Consider the following 26,338-nt stretch of genomic DNA (forward strand, 5'->3'; position numbering starts at 1 on the left):
GCGCAAGAAACTACAACTACTACCAACGACAACTTCAAAGCAAGCTAGCCAAGTGTGATTTAGGAGGGAATATTAGGACATTCCTGGCTGGCATTTGGTGAAAAAGGGCAATGCTACGCACTTGTCACTGGGTCGCTTTTGTTTGGGGTTCTGTAGGAGCCCAAGGCCACCACAACGCTTTTGCAGAGAAGATCAGCACCTCTGAAAATTCTCCCAGTAGGAACTCCTTTTCGGCGAACATGATTTCCAACAGCAGCCCAGAACGCACTGAGCATGTGCAGAGTCAATGACAAAATATGGCCTAACTAGATCCAAGATGGAGAGCTGCTGTAGACAACCTTGAAGGCCTGTTATAAGGCTGCTGAAACCTTCAGGCTCGTACAGTAAGTATATAAAATACAGTACTTCTAGCCTTTAAGAATTTAGCTCTCCTTTAGATGATGAAATTTGATTCTGATCTTTTCAATGATATAATCCATGGTAAAGGTGTAGGAACCAGGGATGGGCAAATCGGACCCATTTCACGGAAAATTCACCGAATGCATTGAAATCAATGGGGCGTTTGTTAGGAGACTTATATTATTTCAAACCGAGACTTTTTTTTTTTTTTTTTAACATACATTAGTAGAGTTTATGGGAGTAAAACACAGAAAAATATTTATATCTCTAGTACGGACCTGAAACCTTAGTGTATATCTGTTTGTGTCTATTAAAATGCAGAGGAGCTTTCAGAACTATTGCAGCATGTGGGCTCAGTATAGGACCTGTTATCCAGAATTCTTGGCAGCTGGGGTTTATGAAATAAGGGGTCCTTCGGTAATTTGGATCTCCATTACTAAAGTCTTTTAAGCATTCAACCCAGTAGGATTGTTTTGCCTCCAATGTGGATTCATGCATCTTAGTCACCATTAAGTACACGATTCTGTTTTAATATTACAGAGAAACGGTTTCAAATTTTGAATGATCTAATGTAAAATGGGAGATGACCTTCCTGTTATTCAGAGCTTTCTGGATAACGGGTGCTGTACCTGTACTGCAGATAGATTGGAGCTTTCTAGAAGCCAGGGGTTTATGTCATTTTCTCAGTTCTCTGTATATAAGCCTGTGGACACATATGTCTTTGTAATTGTGTGTGTGTGGGGGGGGGGGGTTGTGAGAAGAACACTCATTCTTTTATTGCCTTGCCAGTTTTAGCAGTGTCTTGTGCAATTGGTGTTGATAACCCAGTACACCAGAATAAAAACCAGCATTATGCCTTGCGATTTGAGCATGAAATTTAATCCCACATATCTGTTGTGATGACATTATCTTGCACAAAACCAAAGTGCTAATAAACTGCTTAAACAAATGACAGCGTAAGTAAAAGGCCATTGTCTTGTACCATTCCGCTCAGCTGTCAGACAGGATTTATACCAATGCAAGCAAAAGGAAATCCAAAACAGGATATCTGAAGAAGTTACAATTCAACAACAGCTTAGAGCAATGCATTCTGAATATTGTAACATGGTTAGGTTGAAAAAAATAAGACACATCCAACAAGTTCAAACTTAAGTCTGTATATAACCTGCCTAACTGGCAGTTGATCCAGAGGAAGGCAAAAAAAACTCATTTAAAGCCTCTCCAATTTGCCTCAGAGGGGGACAAAAATCCTTCCCAACTCCAAGATGGCAATCAGACCAGTCCCGGATCAACAATTGTTTGAAAGGCACCGCTACTCTCATTAATAGTGATGGATGAATTTGAATTGTTTTACCAAAACTTCGAGAAACAACGAATATTTTGCCAAATGCATTGAAGTCTATGGGTTTCTTTTTCGGGAGGAAACCCGGCAAAAAATTTCGCTCATCACTACTCATGAAGTTGTAAGAGGAGTGCCCTTGTTCTAGCTGGCCAGAAGTTCAAGTGTGTTGGCAGGAGGCATCTCATGATACTTAGCAGAGAACTTTGGTTTCTCTGGTTAAAGGAGAAGGAAAGTCGTCTTGCACTTGGGGGTGCCAAATGTTAGGCACCCCCATGTGATTGTAGTTACTTACCTGGAACCACGGGCCGATGCTCCTATCAGCAGAAAACTGCACCAGTGAGCACCACGGAGCGCTCCTCTTCATTTGTCCTCGGTCTTCGCGTGGCTGAACAGTAGAATGAAAAGCTAAACTTTTAGTAAAAAATCAGCTATTTCATTCTACCTCGCATGCGTCTCCCCCAGGAAATTTAAAGAAAGAAGAAGACAGAAGAGAAGCGCTCAGTGGTGCTCACTGGCATAACCCGGGGCCGGTTCAGTTTTCTGCTGATAGGAGCATCGGCATTTGGCACCCCCAAGTGCAAAACTGCTTTCCTTCTCCTTTAAAGCACTTATCCCATAATTTATGCCCTACGGGTGGTGCCATCGTTAGTAGGTTTTTTGTATATAACTTCACTCCATCACTAATGTCACCGAAATTATTTTTAGCTTATACAGAACCCAGCAATAAAATTCTTGTTCAGTTCATAGGTATCCATTGGACTCGTTTTCCAGCAGGACATGCAACCCTGGTCTTCAGGGTCAGGTAACCCTATCAGGTAGAATAACCCATATGCATGTTTAGACCGTGGAATAGGAACTCATAGCAAATGAAGTAAATGCCTCTGGCACCATGGATGTCCTTAAGAGACTCAAAAGAAAATTAAGGTTAGCTTAATACAGGGGCATCTTTTACAAAGGCACAACAAGACAAATACTAGTTAACTTATATTCACATTACATCCAGAGATATTTTATTTGGTAGTCTATGTCTAAGTCTGCGGCCCTCTTGTGGTGCCTACACACCAGATGCAGCGAATACATGCAAATGTGTTATCTTATCAGCACAAGGCTTTCTGGTGTTGCCCCCACTTCAGCTTTCATAAGACACTGAAAACCCACCTTCATCAGAATCAGTGACTGCCCTACTGCCGAGGTCCAATCTATTTACATAGGTTTCTTAGAGAGTTTATAATATCTAACAAACTTTAACCTAGAGGACAAAAAACAAATGAGCAGATCTGCTAATTTGGTGAGGTCACCAAACCAACGGATCTTTCCCTGATATGCCCACCAATGTCAGGGCGATATCGGGTTAATCCGAACAATCGGATTACAAAGAAGAGACTGGGCCCGATGGGATGAGGACAGCATCAACTAGCCATTGTGGTCCTCGATTGGCAGAAAAATCAAATCAATATCTTGGCCAGATTTCAATCAGGGAGACCCATAGGAAGCCCCCATTCACTGGCAGATAAGCTTCTGAATCAGTTTAAATGACTAGATATCGGTACCTTTAATCTGCTCGTGTATGGCCAACTTTAATTTTATCTGCTTTTCTCGGAAAGAACAAAGTGGTAAAGGACAACTGGCAGTGATCAAGATATTCTAACAGGTACTTTTCATCTGTCTACACAACTGAAGAACATACTAATTAGGGATGCGCCGAATCCAGGATCAGTTTGGGATTCGGCCTTTTCCAGCAGGATTTGGCTAAATCCTTCTGCCTGTCTGAACCCTAATTTGCATATGCAAATTAGGAGCAGGGAGGGAAATCACATGACTGCCACAAAACAAGGAAGTAAAAAATGATTTGGCTGAATCCAAAATAGTGGATTTGGTGCATCCCTAAAACTAATGAAGAAAAATCAAGGGCCTCCATCAAACGCAGTTTATAAATATATAATTTTTATTTTGAATATTAAATAGTGTTTTTTTTTAAATTACAAGCAGTTTGAATCACACTAGGCATGAGGATCAAATTTACAGTAGAAATTTTTTACAAATTAAAAACAAAAAATGTACACCATTTAAAGATCGAAGGACCTGTAAATTCATTCTTTAGAATATTGCCATACACCTCATTTACTTTAAATTAATAAAACAAAAACCTCAAGACAATGGTCCTTTAGAAAGGACATATATATATATATATATATATATATATATATATATATATATATATATATATATATATATATATATATATATATATATATATATATACACACACACACACACTGTACTGCAACAGTTTCTCTTCGCCAGGAAGCTACAACATTGAAAGCTATGACAACTCACCATAAATCATGAAGTTAAACCACTTTTTTCTTTGGGCAGGGGATATATATATAGACAAATATAATAAGGCTACAAAACCTTCATGCCTTAGACTCCGACCCACAATATAAATCTATATTCAGAATAGACTACACTTGCACATACTGAATATTCAGTACTTAAGAACTAGAGACATCATTTGTCATAATTTCATTTGCGCTTGTAAATTTATAGCAAAAAACTTTACACCTACAGGAGTATTTTGTAAAATACTGACTGATTGCACATTAGTGGCCATTAGTTATATGACGAGGGAGATAGGCTTGTCAGTGCAATGGCTTATATAGATAGCCTCAGACATTTTGGGGGTTATTTATCAAAGTCCGAATTTATCTCAATATATTCTGCTACAAACTTCGATCAAATCCGCTTGGGTTTTTTATGCTTATTTATTAAATTTTACCGAAAATTTGTTTTGCTGGAAAAAAAAAAAAAATCAGATTTTCACGATTTTTTCGTATATTTCTATCCGATTTTCATGATTTTTTTCGGATATTTCCATCCGATTTTCATGATTTTTTCGGAATTTTCACCTGAAAACTATTGCACAAAACCCAGCGCACATCACAAAATCATTGGGACTTCTCCCATTGACTTATAGGCAACCTCGACAGGTCTGAGAAGCCGGATTTTCAGATTCAAACTTTTCCATCCTCTGGGTTTAATAAATTCCAAAAAATTCGTGATTTTTTTTAAAAGTCTAATTGTATAAAAAAAATTACGTCTTTTTCGTGATTTTTGCATTCAGAGTTTAGTAAATAACCCCCTTTATGTCCTACAATAATCAGACAAAAAAGTCTAAACACAGGGGGGGCGCCCATTTATCGCTAATCGAGTATTCGTGATGAATGATCTTGCGTTATCCCAACCGAGGCGTCACTGGAGAGTATGATCTCGATCATGTTTTGATTGACATGATAATTGAATGTTCTCGTTCATTTTCTCCGGGCAGTTCCAGCTACTTTAGTAGTCGGGTGACTTGTGTTCCTCAGAAATGAAATATTCAGTTTCCAAATTCCATTCCTTTCAATGGTATCTTGGTATCTCCTCTGAAGTGATGAAATGTCAGATTGATTCCAGTTCTTATCGGATGGAGAAATTTCATTGCACATCACTGATCAACCAGCTATTCATAAAGCAACATTAACTAGCTCTCAAACACTCATTAGCCTCATTAAACAACCACCCCTACCTTAACCTTCTAACTAGACAGCCCTCTCCTTTTTTTTTTTTATTTAATGGCACTAAAGTCTATTGGCTGCTCTTCTGCAACAGTTATTGAGAAATAATTTCCCTTTTATCAGTCACGAGAAGCACGTAATCATGAAATTCAGCAAGCCCCTTCACCTTAAAGGAGAACTAAAGACTAAAAATGAAAAGGATTAAAAATGTCATTTTATATAATGACCTTATTGCACCAGCCTAGAGTTTCAGCTTGTCAATAGCAGCAATGATCCAGGACTTCAAACTTGTCACAGGGAGTCACCATCTTGGAAAGTGTCTGTGACACTCACATGCTCAGTGGGCTCTGAGCAGCTGTTGAGAAGCTAAGCTTAGGGGGTCGTCACTAATTATCCAGCAGAAAATGAGGTTGGTCTGTAATATAAGTTGTTGCTACAGGGCTGATTATTAAATTCTGATGCTAATTGCACTGGTTTCTGTGCTGCCATGTAGTAATTATCTGTATTAATTACTAATCAGCCTTATATTGTGACATTTCTATTCTATGTGTACTGTATATTGTGAGTGGGTCCCTAAGCTCAGTAAGTGACAGCAGCACAGAGCATGTGCAGTGAATCAGCAGAAAAGAAGATGGGGAGCTACTGGGGCATCTTTGGAGACACAGATCTTTACTGCTAAAGGGCTGCGGTTGCCTTGGGCTGGTACAGAAGCACAAACATAATGTACAACATTTCTACCTACTTCTTTGGTTAAGCTTTAGATCTCCTTTAACCGCCATGGGACCTTTAGCTGTTACTTATAGCAGTAATCAAAGAGACATGTGACATGACCCTACAATAATATACAGCATGACAATGGGCAAGAGTAAAGGGAAAGTAGTACTTAAAAACCAGTGTAATACATGAAGTCATCACAAGATAATTATTCTGCCAAGGGTGCCAGACACTTTTAAATAACACGAAAACACAAAGCCCGAAAATATCTTGGGCTCAGAATGAGAATGTATATTTTTTTATATCTATCCTTTTCAATTAGATATATTAAAAACTACTGTATAAATTTTTTTTTGAAAAAAAATAAAAATTAGGAAATATACAGAAAACTTTGGCGAGATCCAAATAGATAAGTACAGATCTAGGGCAATTCACCTCCCCCCTATTTCATATCTCAAGTAGCCACTTCACTATTATGAACAGCATGAAGAAAAATAAAAACAAATAGAATGGAGGTACACTGCATTTTCAGCATGATCCTACAAACAGGAGCCATGTTTCCTAACAAATCCTTGCCCATTAATTAACTGCTTTTTTTTTTTTTTTAATGGTCTTCTGTGGCAACACTTAACCCAACCGTAAAAAAAAAATCTGGCCAAAATTTGCAAACAATTCTACATAGATCATGATTGATACCACGAAACATCACTTGGAGACTCTTCACACGGAGATGGAAGAACACTCAATGAAATGAAAAACAGCCAGTTGCTGTATCAGTGTTTACCTAATCAGCAAAAAAAAAACCACACTGATCATTGATCTTTAGGCCAGTGGCAGAAATTGCACCTGCAGGGGGTTGAACCATTGAAGACAAGCACAACACCCAGTTAAGGAGCTTGGCATCCTATCCACTTGGACCTGGATGAGCTTGGCATCCTATCCACTTGGACCTGGATGAGCTTGGCATCCTATCCACTTGGACCTGGATGAGCTTGGCATCCTATCCTTCTGGTGAGCTGACAGAGGGCACCAGGTGAAAGTTGCCTTGCTCCATTTAATGCTTCTAATAGAGTCCAAGATTTTGTGCAGATGGGTTCGACGCTTCTAGTAACTGATTCCAGTTCACAGTAAACAGATCATCAACTTCAGGAGTGGAAAAGAGGCAACATGAAGTGCAAAAAAAAAACCACACTGATCATTGATCTTGAGGCCAGTGGCAGAAATTGCACCTGCAGGGGGCTGAACCATTGAAGACAAGCACAACACCCAGTTAAAATGGGACTGTACAATCCTGTATACAAACAAACCTATAGCAGCAGAAAGCAGACTACTCCAATGGATGAAGTAGGTCTCATTCAAGTTCAAGCATAAGGTGGAAAAATATGGGATGACTGAGCTTGGCATCCTATCCACTTGGACCTGGATGAGCTTGGCATCCTATCCACTTGGACCTGGATGAGCTTGGCATCCTATCCACTTGGACCTGGATGAGCTTGGCATCCTATCCACTTGGACCTGGATGAGCTTGGCATCCTATCCACTTGGACCTGGATGAGCTTGGCATCCTATCCACTTGGACCTGGATGAGCTTGGCATCCTATCCACTTGGACCTGGATGAGCTTGGCATCCTATCCACTTGGACCTGGATGAGCTTGGCATCCTATCCACTTGGACCTGGATGAGCTTGGCATCCTATCCTTCTGGTGAGCTGACAGAGGGCACTAGGTGAAAGTTGCCTTGCTTCATTTGATGCTTCTAATAGAGTCCAAGGTTTTGTGCAGATGGGTTCGGCGCTTCTAGTAACAAATTCCAGTTCACAGTAAACATATCATCAACTTCTACAGGAGTAGAAAGAGGCAACATGATGTGCAAAGTGGAACCTACGTCCCATCATATCATTGCCGTCAAAGTAAAAAAAAAAAAGCTCTATCAAGAACTGGAACAGCATACTGAAAGCAGATACCCAGATTCCCACGAGGAGCTTATTATGCAGGATACAAGCCAAGGGGGATAATATTTCAACAAGATCATAAAATTCATGGCGAGCAGTTGTTACTCCATTAACGGCTAAAAAAAAAAACTCTATACACATATCATTAGGCAGGAAACATTACACAGTGCAATGAGGAGCAATACATAGTGTTTTGGGTTTGATACATCACGGAATACACATTCCCAAATACCATTACAGTAGCACAGACATGATTTGAAGATATATATACAAAAGAATCATTACGGCCAAGATGAGGCGGGTGGAAAAAAAAAAAAAACCTACGTAGTTCGACCAATTCTACAGTTCTGAGATTATTTACAGCAAACAGTGCTTCAAGTAATTAGCAGCACGGCAGTAGAAAACTGTATCTGTCAATGAGGAAGCGGGTTGCAGAGGAACATAAAGTGTATGGATCATTTCTTTTGTAGTATTCATGCTTTACATGTTACTTCAGATAGATGCATTTTGGTTGCCCTCCCAAAATTAAAACAGTCTTCAGACTTCATCCCTGTCACGCCAGTCAGTCTCTCTCACCATCCTCACTGCTGCCTGTCAAAAAACATACAAAAGCAGATTTTTCAGTTTAAAATGGCAAAAGTAAATGGAATAACGTGTTTGTCTTTTGGTTATTAGACCTGGAACTACCAGCGCTATTAATCAAGTATTTCTCTATATTCTCAATCTTCCCCATTCCCTGTACATTTTAAAAAGCAAATATTCTTAAAGAACTAAAGCCTAAAAGTGAATATGGCCAGAAACGCTATATTTTATATCATGAACTCATTAAACAAGCATCTCGATAATAGTAATGATCCAGGACTTAAAACTTGTCACAGGGGGTCGCCATCTTGGAAAGTGCTCTGGGCACACGGCAGATTTGGGGGGGGGGCACATGTGCAGAGCTTGGCGACTAAGCGCCTCTTCTTTAGAGCGACAATCTCCCAGAACTGCCTTCCGTCTGCTAAAATGAAAAATCGCCTGCGCCAATGCACTCGCGGTGCTTCGATTTCCTAAGTCGCCCAAAGTTTCCTCATGAGGCAACTTTGGAAATTCGGAAGCGCCGCGAGTGCTATTGCATAGGCGTTTTCTCAGTATAGCAGGCAGAAGGCGGGGGAAGGCAGTTCGGGGAGATTGTCGCCTTGAAGACGAGCCGATTAATCGACAGGCGACTAAATATCCCTGAATCTGCCCGTGTGCCCCTACCCTTAGGGGTTATGGCAAATCTTACATTATAAAAGGAGCTTTGCCTGCCATATAAGCGGATGTTACAGGGCTGATTATTATATTCTGGGGCTAATTGTGCTTGTTTCTGAGTTGCCATGTACCAAAAATCTGTTTAATCTGATGATTTACATTTTGCCCAATTTGTTTTGACAGAGGTAATATCCCGAATGTGTAACATGACTGCTAGTTTCTCTGGGAGCTGGGCAGACTGAAGTGGAGAAGTTTAAAGGATTAGTAACATTCGTTTCTACATAACGGGGAAAAAAAAAAACACCAAGACACATTTAACTTTAAATTTGCAAAGTCCTTATTAAGAAATAACTCACTGATACTCCGCTTGCGCTCCTCTTCAGAAAAGGCGATCCATTGTGCGGTGCTCGATTTCTCCTCCCTGGCTATCTCCTATAAAACGCAGGGAGGAGAAATCGATCGCCGCACGAAGGATCATCGCCCTGTCTGAAGTGGAGTATCGTTAAGTTATCTGTTAATAAAGATTTTGCGAATTTAAAGTTAAATGTATCTTGGTGGTTTTTTTTCGTTATGTAGAAATGATTTAAAAAAATAAATAATGTTACTGGTCCTTTAAATTACTATTGCTGGAGGCATCTCCCATTGCTCTTCTGCTCAGTTATATCACTCATGTTAGTGTGAATATTCCGAATATGATGCAAACAAATGGAATTGAATTGCCATTTGTAAATTGTAAATTGCAAAAGTGCTCTGAATAATAAATTGTTCTGCAGGGAATATATGATCTTAAAGAATTTGCGTGTATTGTTCCTTATTGGACTCATGTTGAAGATTATCTGCCCACAACTTTGCCGGAGCCCCCTCCCTTCAACTATGAGAAACGTTTTTCAGTTTGAGGCTGTAGCCTGGCTTATGAAGTGCCTTGTTTCATGGAGTCTCTGCAGAACGCTTGGTTAACTAGGAAGGTCAGTTCCTTATGAATATCTGGACATTTCAAGCAATTCTATCTAGCAGGTCTTGAAAAACACTACCAGTCTTCTTTTCCCCTTCATTGAGAGCAGAACATATTAAATATTAACTGCAAAGACAAGGAACAGCTGTTCTCCTCTCACAGCCCCATACATCTGTTTGAATCACACATTAGTTCAATGTCACTTTACTGCTAATCTGGAGAGAGTTTTCCTGCAGAAAAACTTGCTGAAACTTAACAGGGACATTTATCTTATCGCTTGTCAAATGCACAATGCAGGTGCAAATAAACACTTCTTCTAGTATGGATTTTTTCCTCACTATATTCATCTCAAGCCCTTACTTTGCGGAGGAGATTGCCGGGGTTCTATATGGTCATTTTTAATGCACCAATTCTAGAATTTTATAGGCTGATTTAAAAAAAAAGGGGTCACAGAAAGAAGTAAGTGTTGGTGCAACAATGCCTGTGGTGTCTGTTATTAGCCCTGTATCCCTCAAGAGCACATGAAAGCTGTAGCCACATTACATAGAATCCAGCTGCAATTATATTAGAATAAATTTAATTAAATTAATGTATGAAAGGTACTCGGATTCCTACTGCCTGATGCTTATTTGTCCACTGAGCCCAGGCTACCAGTACATACAGGTAGTGGGAGACCTGGAAGTATAAGAGGAATCAATCTTAAATTAGCACTTGCTTGTTTTTGAACGCCTCACCTCCTTGTTCTAAATCAGAATCTGTTAGATGCGTAAGAGAGAAACTGGCAATGTTTGCTGGTGATATAGAAAAACGTGAATACGATGATGTGTGTGACCAGTTCTGATCGGGACTCCGCGAGGGAGGCGGAGGTGAGAAGTACTTAGAGGGATTTAGGGAAAGTTTTTGCCCACTGAAGCCTGTTGCTGGTTTAGATAAAAATGAGGGTTCGGGATTAGAGAAGTCATCATCCCATTCAAAGCCACCTCCTGTAAAGTAAATAAAAACAGCAGCATAAGTACATAAAAGATATATATATATTTTACACACAGGAAATTCATTAAAATTGCCAAGTGCGTTTCTGTTTTTCATGGACATGTACGTGTGTCCCACAGAGCTGTGGAGTCAGATGCAATTTTGGGTATTTGGAGTTGGAGTTGCCAAAAATGTACTGACTAACTCCGAATAACTTTAAATACAAGCTCTGAAAATAATCAAATCAGATTTAAGAGGCTCTATGAAGGAGGATATGGCAGAAGTAATTATGCTTCTAAGAAGAACACTATAGTTAATTTCGGATTGTATTTAACAGCTATTCTACAGCTATATGTCAGGTTCATTTAATAAACAACTTGTTTTAGGTTTTCCCCAATTGTTTTCGGTTTATGTAGTTTAACTTTGATTTTGGTTTAGAAAGGATGTGGTTTATATTTTAAAGCTTTGGCAGTGATAAAAGGTCTAGTATGTTGTGTACTTAACTTCTTTCCATCAACATGGAAAATATATTATTATAGTAAAGGAACAGTAACACCAAAAAATAAAAGCATTTTAAAGTAATTAACATATTGGGGCACATTTACCTAGGGTCGAATATCAAGGGTTAATTAACCCACGCTATTCGACCGTCAAATTTAAAAAAAAAAAAAAAAAAAAAAAAAAAGGATTTTGTGCTATTCCTACGATCAAAGGAATAATCGTTCGATCGAAGATTAAATCCTTCGAATCGAACGATTCTAAGGATTTTAATCCATCAATCTAAGGATATTCCTTCAATCAGGAAATTGTTAGGAAGCCTATGGGGACCTTCCCCATACGCTAACATTGGCTTCGGTAGGTTTTAGGTGGCGAACTAGGGGGTCGAAGAAATTTTTAAAGAGACAGTACTTAGACTATTGAATGGTCGAATAGTCGAACGATTTTTAGTTCGAATCGTTCGATACGAAGTCGAAGGTCGTAGTCGAAGGTCAAAGTAGCCCATTCGATGGTCGAAGTAGCCATATTCGACCATTCGAAATTCAAACTTTTTTTCCTCTATTCCTTCACTCGAACTAAGTAAATAGGCCCCATAATAAATGGTTAGCATGCACTGGTAAAAACGGTGTGTTTGCTTCAGAAAGACTACTAAAGTTTATATACAAGCTGCTGTGTAGCCATTCAAGCTGGAAAATATAAGGAGAAAAGGTACTGGTAACAGATAAGCCCTGTCCAATACAATGTTTTATCTCCTTACCTTCTTCATCTGTAGAACTTTCAGAGTTTGTAAACCTGTTTAGGTAACTTGAAGGAGGTGGAGGAGTAGTCGGACAGCTACTGAAGATTTGGCCATTTGTATCCACCACCTGAGAACCAAGATCTTTGGTTGGAGTTTCCTTAAATTGCAAAAAAAAAAACAACAACAATTGGACAGATTGATTTAAAAAAAAAAAATAAAAAAAAAATCCTTGTACGTAACCCCCTTCCCCAAACACATATCTTCAAGTAATCAAGAGGGCCTGCTATTTTTGTGGTCACAAGAATCTCTTATAGAATAGTAAATAAATGCAGTAAAGCATCTCTAAGCAATTAGCTGGAAGTGCCCCCAATAAACCTCCAGAAAGGGTCGCAACCATTTTCTCACATAAAATTTATTGAGTAGTTGCTAGGGTAGATAGGGCGCTGGTTTGAAATTCCAAACTGAAGAACTGCTCAACAAAAATAATTTAAAAAACTGCAAAAATTTAAGCTCAACTGCAAATTGTCTGTCTAAACCATAATAAAAACTTAGTGGTAAAACTATCCCTTTAAGGATCATACTTTTAATGCACATTATTATGGCCATTTTTTTTTATACTGAGATGTAGCCACCATTAAATATATATATATATATATATATATATATATATATTTTTATATATATATATTTTTATATATATATATTTTTATATATATATATTTTTATATATATATATTTTTATATATATATATTTTTATATATATATATATATATATATATATATATATATATATATATATATATATATATATATATATATATATATATATATATATATATATATATATATATATATATATATATATATATATTATATATATATATATATATCTTAAGCTAACATTTGAAACAAAATGTACTATTTTAGCCTGATGGCTAAGGCTAGCACAAGCTCACCTGATCAAATAAATAGACCGTGACATCATCAAAGAAGCTGACCGCTTTACTGCTCCTTTTCTCTAGTCCAGAGAGCAAGTCTGTAGCAGGTTTGCTTGATTTTATTAGGCTTTTTAGATGCCTCCCATCATCATTTTCTACATGGACAATAGGAACCGTATAGACAGTGTCATCGTCACTATCAGAGCTAAAGCTGTTCAGATTAAAGGCCCTTATAGCATCATCTGAATCGTCACTATTTTCATCTTCTTCGTCGGCATCGATGCCATCCTCAGATGACAAGTCCAGCAAGCCAGATGCATCGAGTTTTCCAAGATATTTCCCTTCCATATCAGTCTCTTTCAATTTCTGAGCATCAGGGAGGTTTACAATTGGCATCTCTTTCAATTTACTCACAGAAGAAAAGACCTCTGTAGCTCCAAAGGGGTTTAGAAAATCCTCATCATTTTCTAGACGAGACGGTTCAGCTGAAAAATGGTTGGCATCGTCTTCTGAACTCGGCGAAAAATCATTCCATTCTTCATAATGGTCATTCTCCTCCGAATCCTCATGTTTATTCAGGTCAGTTTCGATGTCTTCTATTGACTGCAGTAGAAAATTCTCATCTTTTTGCAACACGTTTTCTACCTTTGCTTCACTTTTGGCAGCGAATTCGGCGCCGATTACTTTATTAGTGGATTCCGAAAACGACCCAGTCGTTGAAAATGTGAGTAATACTGGCAAATCTGAATTGGTTTCTGGTCTCTTTTCAGGATCAGAATCATTGTCTGAAAAATATGCAGAGTCTCTATAAGAACTGGGACTTGTGTCTGTGGACACTTGGGTTTTATTATTGTCATCATTCATGGTATGGTCAGCCTCTGATATAATTATAACAGGTGCAGTGAGAGCAGACACGATATGCCTCTCGTTCTCATCAAGGCCCAATTGGCCATTAGCGTGAGAAGTCCACTCTGGAGACTCCACATTCTCGGTTTCGTAGCCGCTATCAGCAGGTTTATCTGAATGGCCAAATTTCAGATTGTCTTCAGTCTCTAACACATTCTGAACATCTAAAGAGTCTAAAGAATCAGGTGTCCCTATAGATGGCACCAAAGACTGCGTGAAATTTGATAAACTATCATCTAACAGGCTATCTTGACTCACTGAATCTGACGGAACAGCCGACTTTACGCTGAAAGGATTTATGTCCTCGTCATTCGCACAGACACCGTCTGCGTGGTGTGGAGGTGAAGACATTTTTATAGAGCGGAGACATGTTTGCCCTATAGGTGCATCGTCATTAACTACTTTTGTGCTTGGCAGACCAAATATATTTTCACTGCTGCTTGATCTGTAAAGATCGATGCTATCATCTACTACAGCATGGCTCTGAAGTTGGCCTTCATCTGCATGGTTAACATTATGACCTTCCATACGCTCAACTGTATATTCATTATCCGTGAGCCCATTTTTTACTGATGCTACACTAAAACCATTTTTCTGATCTTCTACATTAGGCAAGGGCAAGATCAACTCTGCTGTTTTGAGACTGCTCTCTTTCCCAGTTTGCAAAGAGTTATCCAAACCAGTATTTTTAGATGGGTGCACTGATGAATTTAACTCTGAAAGCTGGAGTTCCACATCCCAACTATTTTGGTGGGAGGGTTCAAATAGCTTTTGTGAATTGACTTTATTTGAAAACTCGGTGTGAGGCTCATACGTTTTGTCTGTCTTAAACAGAGAGTCCGATAATAAATTGTTTTCTCTCAGAAACAGAAAGTTGTCAGACAGCTCCTCCACATTTAATACAACTGGGTCAGTCTCTAGAATACTTCCCCAAACAGTGGCCTCATTTCCAGAATATTTAAAGCTTTCAGAAAATGGATGCAAACTTGTGTGGGAGGGATTAAATGCAGCGTTAAGCCCATTTTGTCGTGGAAGCTCACTGACCATATTACTAACAGACCAATCGACATTCTTGATTGAGTTCTGGAATGGAAAACTGTCACTTGCAACATGCAGATATTCTGGCAGAAGGCCATGTTCAGCTTCAAATGGAAGAAAATCTGAATTTTTGTTTGTTCCAGATGATTTAAGATCACGAAGTGCAATAAACTGCAAATTTGCACTTTCAGATTCTTGATTCTTATCAAAGTCTAATCTACTTTCTCCTTGCTCCTCCAGTTGAATATAATATTCGTTAGCAACTGAAACATTGTGCAAATCAAATACTGGGACAACTTCCGAAGCACCAAGGGTGTTCTCACGGTCACTGTGTTCCGACTTGTCTTGTTCTGAATCAACCCCTGGCTTTTGTAAAGCATCTACAGGCACAGGGAAGAATAAACTATTGTAATTGACCGTAGCATCAGAATCTGAGTGACCCTGCTCTTCGAAGTGGTCTTCTTTGGCTGCCTCCCATACATATTCAAAGCTAAGTCCCTGGCTTGTTTCAGTAACAGTAAGAACTTCATCCAATTCCTGACTTAGTTCATCTCTGCTGAAATGTTCCAAGATCGGAAAAGACAGGTTATTTGTAGATGGTTGCCGATTACTAGTGTTTGGTTTAAGGGAATCCCAACGTTGTTCAAAGTCATCTTCGGTCTCCTTTTGGCTCTGCATGCGGAGGTATGCAAGTAGTCTATGGACTTCTTCAGCAGTGAGTCTTTTGTCTGGAGGTAGCCAACAGAACTGCAAAGTTTCATACCTTCAAACAGAAAGAATATGAACTGGTTGAGCAGTTTATTAAAAACAAGAAAACAATTCTAATAATTAAAATCATTTGGAACAATTAGACATGACATGGATAGGTCTTACCAGCCTATTGCTAATCTTACAAGACACACATATTGTTCAGTTTCCAGCAACTTCCTTGACAATTTTCACTTAGGGGAGTATTAAAACAGTCCTCCAAAATATATAAAGGTTGATTTTGCTTGAGAATATTTTTATGACAGGGCATGAGTTGCCCTTTAAAAAGGAACTATAGACTGCTACCTTGCATGATTTGTGACCCGAAGAATAAAATATGATCTCCCAGCTACAGATTAAAGGAGAAGGAAAGTCGTTAACCACTTGGGGGAATGTTAGATACCCCCAAGCGAATGTATTTACTTACCTGAAACCCCAGGCCGGTGCTCCTATCAGCAGAAAACTGCACCGGCACAGGTTTATGAACACCTATCACATGACAACACTGCTTAAAGTCTTGTGACCTCCTCTAATGGTACAATACAATATTTGGGCCACAAACCATTAAACATTTACTTGTAGGCCAGTATCTTTAATATCACTTAAGGTAATATGTAAGCAAAACCTTTGTTCTTGCCCTTAAGTATTAGGAATTCTGGCAATTTTTTTCCAGAAAAAAAGTGTTGTTTTTATTGAGATTTCAGTTTAAAAATTGCTCTTAGACTAAACATCTAGATATGCTTAATGTTTTAAGCCTTTCCGGAGAGGCAACCAAAATTGTGACAAAAATGACTTGGTACAGCAAGGTACAAACAGGGTCAGCTGCCATCGTAGAGCAAGTAAGAAAGCAGTTAAATGTTTTTTTCAAAACGCATCAGTTAATAGTGCTACTCCAGCAGAATTCTTATTTTTATATTCAATTTTGAAATCTGACATGGGGCTAGACATTTTGTCAATTTCCCAGCTGCCCCAGGTCATGTGACTTGTGTCTGCACTTTAGGAGAGAAATGCTTTCTGTCAGGCTGCTGTTTTTCCTTCTCAATGTAACTGAATGTGTCTCAGTGGGACATGGGTTTTTACTTTTGAGTGTTGTTCTTAGATCTACCAGGCAGCTGTTATATTGTGTTCGGGAGCTGCTATCTGGTTACCTTCCCATTGTTCTTTTGTTTGGCTGCTGGGGGGGGGGGAAGGGAGGGGGGTGATATCACTCCAGCTTGCAGTACAGCAGTAAAGAGTGATTGAAGTTTATCAGAGCACAAGTCACATGACTTGAGGCAGCTGGGAAATTGAAAATATGTCTAGCCCCATGTCAGATTTCAAAATTAAATATAAAAAAATCTGTTTGCTCTTTTGAGAAATGGATTTCAGTGCAGAATTCTGCTGGAGCAGCGCTATTAACGGATTCATTTTGAAAAAAATTTTTTTCCCATGATAGTATCCCATGGGTCTTATAATAGGAGAGGTCTGTTCAGAATTATCCAAAACATTAGTCACAAGTAAACAGTCTCCCCAAGCCTACTGGGATGTACGTAATGTCCACCCAGTAGATGAATACAGTGGAACCTGAATTTTAAATCACCTGATTTTAAGTTTTCCCTCATTTTACATGCAGTTTTGTGGTCCCACCTATATATTATGCATAATACATTTCCCTGATTTTACACCATTTTCTTCTGGTCCCCTGAAAAACATAAAATAGGGGTTTCTATTGTATATCAAGTCTCAAGTCCTGCAGGGAATAACAGCAGCAGTTACATTAGTATATTATTACACAGAGACAAATGAAAGATAAGGTTTCAGTGTTTTGCAATTGAAAAACCATTCACACTCCAGCATTTGAAAAACGTTTACATTACCATCTGTCTGCATATGGTTGTTCAAGTTGTGGATTGGGAAGTTTAACTTCTCTCTGTTTTATGACTTGAAGCAAGACTTCACTGTCTGATAGGTCTCCGTAGGGAGTGGCGGCATTTTCAAAGAGTTCCCAAAGAGTTACCCCTAGTGACCTGGTGGTAAAACAAAAAGGTAATCATTTTGGTTTTACATGTGCAAATACATGCTTATAACATCTGATCTCTGCAATGGTTTGCTGCAACGTTTGCTGACCAATAGTGTCGTTTTCTGAATGACCGAGGTTGGGGCTTCCCAAAGTACTTTTGCGTGCAATGTCTATTCCACAATATGATGACTTAGCACATGTTTGTTTAATATTTTTCTTAATGTTCCAAAGGCACCTTAGGAAAATTGCCCTATAAAGTTTACACATGCAAATATAGAACTTCATTGCAGGGAATTAAAGATGATGCTTTATCTCCTAAAGTATTGTACTCTGAGATGTGGCACTTATTATTGAATCTTATGGGACTCACTCATGGCACCATACAGTGGACATGACGTTGTACCATCCATTTCAACAACTAACCAAAATCATGACTATCATATTCTGCTTCAAAGGCTTTTCAGGTGGCAGTTTTTTCATTTTTAGGAAGACTATGAAATTGGCGATTCGGATACACGTATAACAACAATAGGGATACGTACATTTAATGGGATGTCACACAGAGAACCTACATTTGTGCACGACAACAGCAAGAGTCACAAAGAAACGGTCACTTTAATATGAAACACAACAATATAATTAGCCAGACAATGCTATAAAAATTTGTGGAAACCTACCAAATATTACTGGACTTTGTCTGCTCTGCCACTAATAATTGATCCTGATAGCTTGTCACTAACTCTGGAGCAGTCCATCTAACAGGAATAAACTTTTCATCAGTGTTCTCCATGTAGTCCTCCTAAAATGTCAAGCGTCCATTTGATTAAACAGCCAACAAAAGGGAAATTCATTTTTATTAAGTTTACTTCATAACAATATGTACGTTGCATTTTCTTGTTCACATAGAAAATAAAAATCTTTGGGGAAATTCATTTTTTATGAAGAACCAGCACAAAACCCACCCTACGGTTACCAGTCCATTTCTGAATTTTTTGTAAATTGTCCTTTATTAAAAACAGTTCCTTTATTTTACAATGTAGGTTTCTGTCAACAGTATTTCACACTCTTAATCGGATTCCATTTTCTGCTTTGCAGTGGAGGGATATTTATAAAACACATTTGTGTGGCTTTTCTTGCATAGTTAAACATGTAGTGAATCCATGGGCCTACTTTTCCAACTCAAGGGCTTAGGGTAAAACAGTAGCAAACTTGCGTGTGTATGAGCTCAATTAATAGCACTTGCTCCTAATGGACAAAAAGGAACAAGGAGTACTGTACTTTACACAGGCTTAAAATACAGTGCTACCGTTCAGGATATATATATATATATATATATATATATATATATATATATATATATATATATATATATATATATATATATATATATATATATATATATATATATATATATATATATATATATATATATAGGATAACCGATAAAATTGTGTTCTACAGAGCTTATCTGCTATCTGCTGCGTAACCTGAGCCTGTCCCCAATGCTACACAGCAGGTTATTTATATAAACAATAGTAGTGTTTCTGAAGCGCAAACCCCAGTTTTACCAGTGCCGGGCAACACTGCATTATATTTTAATTACTTTAAAACGCTTTTGTTTTTTGACGTTACTCTTCCTTTAAATATTAAATGCAAATTAGTTTTAACCCTCAATACAGTGTTTCCATACATGTGCATAATTACAGAGATGCAAGACAAAATAAGCAGGCAGAGTGGAGAGTGGGCATGTTTTTACACTACCCTTATTTTATATATATATATATATATATATATATATATATATATATATATATATATATATATATATATATATATATATATATATATATATATATATTTATCCTGTGCCATACAGCCTTTTTTCAAATTCCACCATTGCTATACAGCAGCTCGTTTATATGAACTATAGTAGTGTTTCTGGTGCAAAAAGATCAGTTTTACATGTGCAGGGCAACATTACATGATATTTTCATTACTTTAAAACACTTTTGATTGTTTGCATTACTGTTTCTTTAATGAGGTCACACCAGCTAGCTACTAAATCTAGCTTTCACAGTATGCATGTGGTCAAACATATCAGTGGCAGCAGTCAGGATTGTTAATATAGGCTACTTTTACTTACAAAGTAAAAAACAAATAAATAAAACGGCTGCCCAACATGGGGGTACACTTGCTCTACTCAGAATGTTGCCGTTGATTTTACAGAAGAGGGGAAGAAAATGAATGAAATGCGAACTCAGCGTATACACAAAACCTACCTTGTACCTAGTGAATCCTATGCCATAGTCTCCTATTTTTACAGTTAAATCAGATGTAACAAAGCAATTCCGGAGTGCCAGATCACTGCAGAATACAGACAAGAAGATTTAAAAGCAGTGCAAATGCAATCAATGATAATTTCACCAAATCAAAAAAAAAAAAAAAAGGGATTCTGTCATGATTTTTATGATTTCGTTTTTTATTTCTAAATTACAATGTTCACTCTACAATATAAAATGCAATTCCTGAACCAGCAAGTGTATTTTTTTAGTTGTAATATTGGTGTGTAGGCACCATCTAAGGTCATTTTGCCTGATCATGTTCAGAAAGAGACAGCACTTTAGGATGGAACTGCTTTCTGGCAGGCTGTTGTTTCTCCTAATCAATGTAACCGAATGGGTCACAGTAGGACCTGGATTTTACTATTGAGTGCTCTTCTTAGATCTACCAGGCAGCGGTTATCTTGTGTTAGGGAGCCGCTATCTGGTTACCTTCCCATTGTTCTATTGTTAGGCTGCTGGGGGGGGGGTTGATATCACTCCAACTTGCAGTACAGCAGTAAAGTTTATGACTAAAGTTTATCAGAGCACAAGTCACATGACTGGGGGCAGCCTGGGAATCCGACAATATGTCTAGCCCCATGTCAGATTTCAAAATTAAATATAAAAAAAAAAATCTGTTTGCTCTTTAAGAAATGGATTTCAGTGCAGAATTCTGCTGGAGCAGCACTATTAACTGATGCGTTTTGAAAAAACAAAAAAATGTCCCATGGTAGAATCCCTTTAATCTTAAGAGGATTCAGCTCAGTTGGTGCGCTTTAAAGAATAAACATAACCCTCAGGAAAAAGAAAAGTTACACACATTTTTAATACACTGATAAAAGTGAAGTCCAAAGCAGAGCCTAAGATGCTTTTTATTTACCACCACCAACAAAATCACTGATGCTGGAGCTTTCCCGCACACTCAGACGGCATCAGGATATTGTTGCCAGAAGTAAACACATTGCCTTTCAGTGGCATTCAGACGTTAATTCCCTTCTGTGCAATACACAAAATTAATTCAGAGTCCATGAATTAAAAAACATTTCCACTAAAAGAAACTGGTCCTATTAAGGTATATACATCATCTTCAACCCTGCTCCATGCATTTATGCCTCTGCACCTTAAAGGAACAGTTCAGTATAAAAATAAAAACTAGGTAAATAGGTAGGCATTGAAAAATAAAATATGTTTCTAATATAGTTAGTTAGCCAAAAATGTAATGTATAAAGGCTGGAGTGACTGGATGTCTAAGAACACAACAGAAAACTACTTCCTGCTTTTCAGCTCTCTAACTCTGAGTTAGTCAGTGACTTTAAGGGGAGCCACATGGGACATAACTGTTCAGTGAGTTTGCAATTGATCCTTAGTTATGAACCATTTGCCCCCTCCCCTTACCAGAGAGTAACCAATCAGTGGAAACCAAGAGAGCTGCAAAGCTGGAGGTAGTGTTCTGGCTATTATGTTACACATCCAATCACTCCAGCCTTTATACATTACATTTTTGACTAACTATATTGAAAACATTTATTTTGCACAGCTTATCTATTTACCCAGTTTTTATTTTTACACTGAACAATTCCTTTAAAGCACAGAGGTGCTCTAGTGGAAGTGTTGCTTAGGTATATGCACATTTATGGAGCTGTACATGTTTAATAATTGTTAATGGTGCTAGGCATGGCATTTTATTTCAGCTGTGCTAGACAAAAATTATACTGCCAGATATTCAGCATTCTACAGGTATGGGATCTATTATCCAGAATGCTCAGGACCTGGGGCTTTCTGGATAACTGGTGTTTCCATAATTTGGATTGTCATACCTTAAGTCTACTAGTAAATCATTTAAACATTAAATTAATCAAATCGGCTGGTTTTGCCTCCAATAAAGATTAAATTATAACTTAGTCCGGATCAAGAACAAGGTACTGTTCTATTACAGAGAAAACGGAAATAATTTTTTAAATTTGGATTATTTGGATAAAATGGAATCTATGGGATAAGACCTTTCCTTAATTCGGAGCTTTCGGATAACGGGTTTCCGGAGAACGGGTCCCATATCTGTACCCAGAAAAAAAAAAGAGTCTATATACTATCTATATAAAATATTGATGAATAGCTATTGTGCTGATGTTGCTTCCACAGACAGTTTGGAGCTTGGCAGCGATTGTTGTAACTGCAAATTTAGAGCTTGATACATTGGCCATATTGTATGTAATACACAGTTCCCTTCAAAGAAAAAATAATGCAATAAAGTCAACAGCCTCTGCACATCATTTGCTGTTGGCCGGTTGCTAATAGCACATACCTATGCACAAAATTGTGTTTATGCATTATGGCAAGTCCCGCTGCTATCTGACAAGCCATGCGCTGAAGCAGCACAATTTCTGCATCCCCTTTCAGTTTCTCTCTCTGATTGTTCAAGTAAGTTTTCAGGTCACCCTGCAAAACAAAAATGGGGGTAGAAAAGTGCTCATTTGCTGGTTGTACTTCAAAAATGCTTAAAGAACAGCAAAATTAAAACATACTTCTAAGTAGTCAACATGCTTATTATTAAAGCTCTACGGTGTTATAGCCTTGGGCACAGATTTCTCTCCAAAGGACAGTTACACTTTAGAATAGGGTAGGTAGCAATACGTGGAGACGATTTTCAGTTAATCTTCATTTGCCATTTTTCAGTTTATTTAAACATTTAAGCAGGTTGTTTGGAATTCCAGTAGCCGTCTGGTTGTTAGGGTCCAATCTACCCTTGAAACCAGCCATCTTGTTTCTAGAAATCAGCAATTATCTGTCCACATGTGGACAGATAGGGGCAGATTCATTAAGGGTCGAATTTCGAAGTTAAAAATACTTCGAAATTCGACCCTCGAATTGAAATCCTTCGACTTCGAATATCGAAGTCGAAGGATTTAGCGCTAATCCTGCGATCGATCGATTGAAGGATCGAACGATTCGAACGATTTTAATCCAACGATCGAAGGAAAATCCTTTGATCAAAAAAAGGTTAGCAAACCTATGGGGACCTTCCCCATAGGCTAACATTGACTTCGGTAGTTTTATCTGCCGAAGTAGGGGGTCGAAGTTTTTTTTAAAGGGAAAGTACTTCGACTATCGAATGGTCGAATAGTCGAACGATTTTTACTTCGATTCGTTCGAATTCGAACGAATTTAACCAATTCGATGGTCGAAGTACCCAAAAAATACTTCGAAATTCGAATTTTTTTCATTCGAATCCTTCACTCGAAGTTAGTGAATCTGCCCCATAATGTCCAGGTCAGTTATAAACAAAGCTCCGGAAAAAAAAAAAAAATAAAGCTATACATGGAACCACCAGTTTCATATTTTATTTTCCACTCCAGCGGACAGACACTTAACACTGTTGTTTAAAATATAAATAATGTTTCACTGGGAGTGAACATAGTTATGGACATTTATTGCCAAGACATGCAAACAACCTTTTACCTCTAAATCAGAGAAGCCAGCTTTGATTTCTAAGGTAATGCTGGGTTCAAAATAATAATATATTGTAGCATGCTTGAATACCTACATTTCCTTAAAGGAAAGTGAATAGGAATGACTAGTAGGAATAATAAACAATAGAAGAACAGAGGGGAGCTCCTATAGTGTGAAATCAAGACATTAATTTTATTAGTGAAATAAAATGCACTTACAGCAGTTAAATTAAAAGCAGCATATCAATCAAGTAGCTTTTATTTTTTATGAATAAACAGTAAACTGCTTACTTACAAACCTCTTTGCTGTAGGCAGACTGATGTTTTTGAATGGTTATATGCTGCCACCTAGCTCAGCTTAGCTGTATGTAAGAGAAGATGCGGCTTAGCAAATGAAACCAGTGCGGAAGGCACACCATGTATCAAGTGTGACGATGGATTGGACCTGGATACATTGGACATGTGACATCTGCAATATCATGTCCTTGAAAGGAACATTGTTCCTCTGCTTCCAAACTGTGCTGGGAAAAAAAACCCTTGGAAGAAGGGGTCAGAGAAGGATTGGAGTTCTGCTTCAGATAAACGTGTAAAAGTGCCACTGCCTCTTTAAAGGAATTTTTCAGTATAAAAATAAAAACTGGGTAAATAGATAGGCTGTGCAAAATAAAAAATATTTCTAATATAGTTATTTAGGCAAAAATGTAATGTATAAAGGCTGGAGTAACTGGATGCCTAACATAATAGCCAGAGCACTACTTCCTGTTTTGCAAATCTCTTTGTTTCCACTGATTGGTTACCAGGCAGTAACCAATCAGAGACTTGAGGGGGGCACATGGGTCATAGCATTCAGCTCAGATTCAAAAGCAAACAGCGAAGGATCAATTGCAAACTCACTGAACAGTTATGTCCCATGTGGCCCCCCTTCAAGTCGCTGACTAACTCAAGAGTTCGAGAGTTGAAAAGCCGGAAGTTGTGTTCTGTTAGACATCCACTCACTCCAGGCTTTATACATTGCATTTTTGGATATCTAAGAAACATTTTACATTTTGCACATCCTATTTCCCCAGTTTTTATTTTTACACTAAACTGTTTACACCTTTAATACTTAAGAGCAAAGGTATTTGGCGGTGCACTCCTATATTCCATTAATAACTGGTTAGTGCTCACTGCTTAGGGTCACCTGTAAGATCCCCACATTTTAGAAAAATAAAACGTTTCAACCCCTTATAGAGGGGGTTTTCATAAGTAGCACTTAAAAAGGCTTTTGTACAACAATGAACTAAAATATAAATACCCTTTGACCTTCAATACTGAGGGGCCAATTTTTAGACTGGAATTTTGCTATGATTTCAAAACAATCGGAGCAGGTTTTAGTTGGAGAGATTATTTTTAAAGTTTTACTATACTGGACATAAACGTGTGAATAGACTCCCTTGGATTTGATGTGAAATTTGTGATTTTGTTTTTTCTTTTTAGCCACTTGCTCTGATCATCTGGATATATGGACTTTTATCACAACCGAGGAACTGATAAAGGATCAGCAAGTAATTTGAGAGTTGTATTTTTGCTTTATATTGGCTTGTTATTATGTAAATGTGTATTTGCACAAGATATTTGTTAACATGCTCCTCATTTTTGAACAATTACTGCACCTAGCCTTAAGGCAAACTACAGTAAACAGACAGTCCGATTACAGATGTGCTGAGGTTACAGAAATGGCAGGCTTAAATAGAACCAGAGTTGATTTTCCCAAGCAGCTGTCTTTAGCAGATGGCCCACCAACCTTGCTAAATGCTTTTTGAAATAGGTTTATAAAAAAAAAAAAAAAAAAAAAAAGTCCCTACAGCCTACATTGACTGCCGACTATTTTCAAATTGGACAAGAGACACAGTCAAGAAATAAATATGACCTACTTGTACCTACATAGGTGTCATAAGAATAGCAACCACAAAGGTAACTAATGTTGATAAGTTTATGAATTAAACCTATTTAATAAATATGACATATACCCTTTACTTTGCCAAAAGGAATTGACAATTCTAGCTAGTACCCCACTACTATACAAGCAACTATGGGGCAAATTCACTAACCAGCGAAATTTCGCCATCGCTGGCTTTGTGCACATTGCAACACTTCGCCAGGTGAAAATTCGCCTGGACAACGCTAATTCACAAAAATCCGAATTTGCGCACAGGGTACCGAACGCTGGCGAAATTACACCAGCGAAATTACACTAGCGTTGGCTAATTAGCATACAGCCTGCAGTTAAAGTACAATGGGCGTATATGCTGCAGCAAATACATTACACTACACAAGGCCAGGGAACCTTAATAAAATTATATAAAGTTGTTATAATGGCCTACACATGTGCCCACAGTATAATTTAGGTGCCATATGTTAGCAAATGTGTGGGGGGGGGGGAAGGAGGGTATCCCAAAAAAAATTTCACAATCTTTTTCAGTCTATCACCCTTTAAATAAGAAAAACACCAACTTTTTTTTGAGGAACTCCTATCAACTCTCTTGCACTTTGCCTGGTCTGAGGTGGTGAAGGCAAGTCTGGCGATAGAGATAACGGTCAGTAA

General features: G+C 38.0%; 1 protein-coding gene across 3 annotated transcripts in view; it reads right to left on the reverse strand.

Moving 5' to 3' along the window:
• Positions 1-6,433: 6,433 nt before the first annotated feature.
• lmtk2.S (lemur tyrosine kinase 2 S homeolog) overlaps positions 6,434-26,338 on the reverse strand; it is a 44,029-nt gene continuing 24,124 nt past the window's right edge. Inside the window, exons 7-15 of one of the 3 annotated variants that reach the window (XR_005964812.1) lie at positions 22,611-22,744; positions 20,267-20,351; positions 18,665-18,786; positions 17,845-17,994; positions 13,316-16,004; positions 12,377-12,515; positions 10,887-11,135; positions 7,432-8,555; positions 6,434-6,994 (exon numbers count right to left, since the gene is read on the reverse strand). Coding sequence is in view for 1 of the 3 variants with exons in the window: in XM_041579226.1 (XP_041435160.1) it covers positions 8,527-8,555; positions 10,887-11,135; positions 12,377-12,515; positions 13,316-16,004; positions 17,845-17,994; positions 18,665-18,786; positions 20,267-20,351; positions 22,611-22,744 (3,597 nt within the window). In the remaining 2 variants the exon portion in view is untranslated. Of the gene's footprint in view, positions 8,556-10,886; positions 11,136-12,376; positions 12,516-13,315; positions 16,005-17,844; positions 17,995-18,664; positions 18,787-20,266; positions 20,352-22,610; positions 22,745-26,338 lie in introns of all 3 variants that reach the window. The other 2 variants (XR_005964811.1, XM_041579226.1) reach the window with 2 other exon arrangements.

The sequence above is a fragment of the Xenopus laevis genome, chromosome 9_10S (assembly GCF_017654675.1).
Source record: "Xenopus laevis strain J_2021 chromosome 9_10S, Xenopus_laevis_v10.1, whole genome shotgun sequence".
Lineage (NCBI taxonomy): Eukaryota > Metazoa > Chordata > Amphibia > Anura > Pipidae > Xenopus > Xenopus laevis.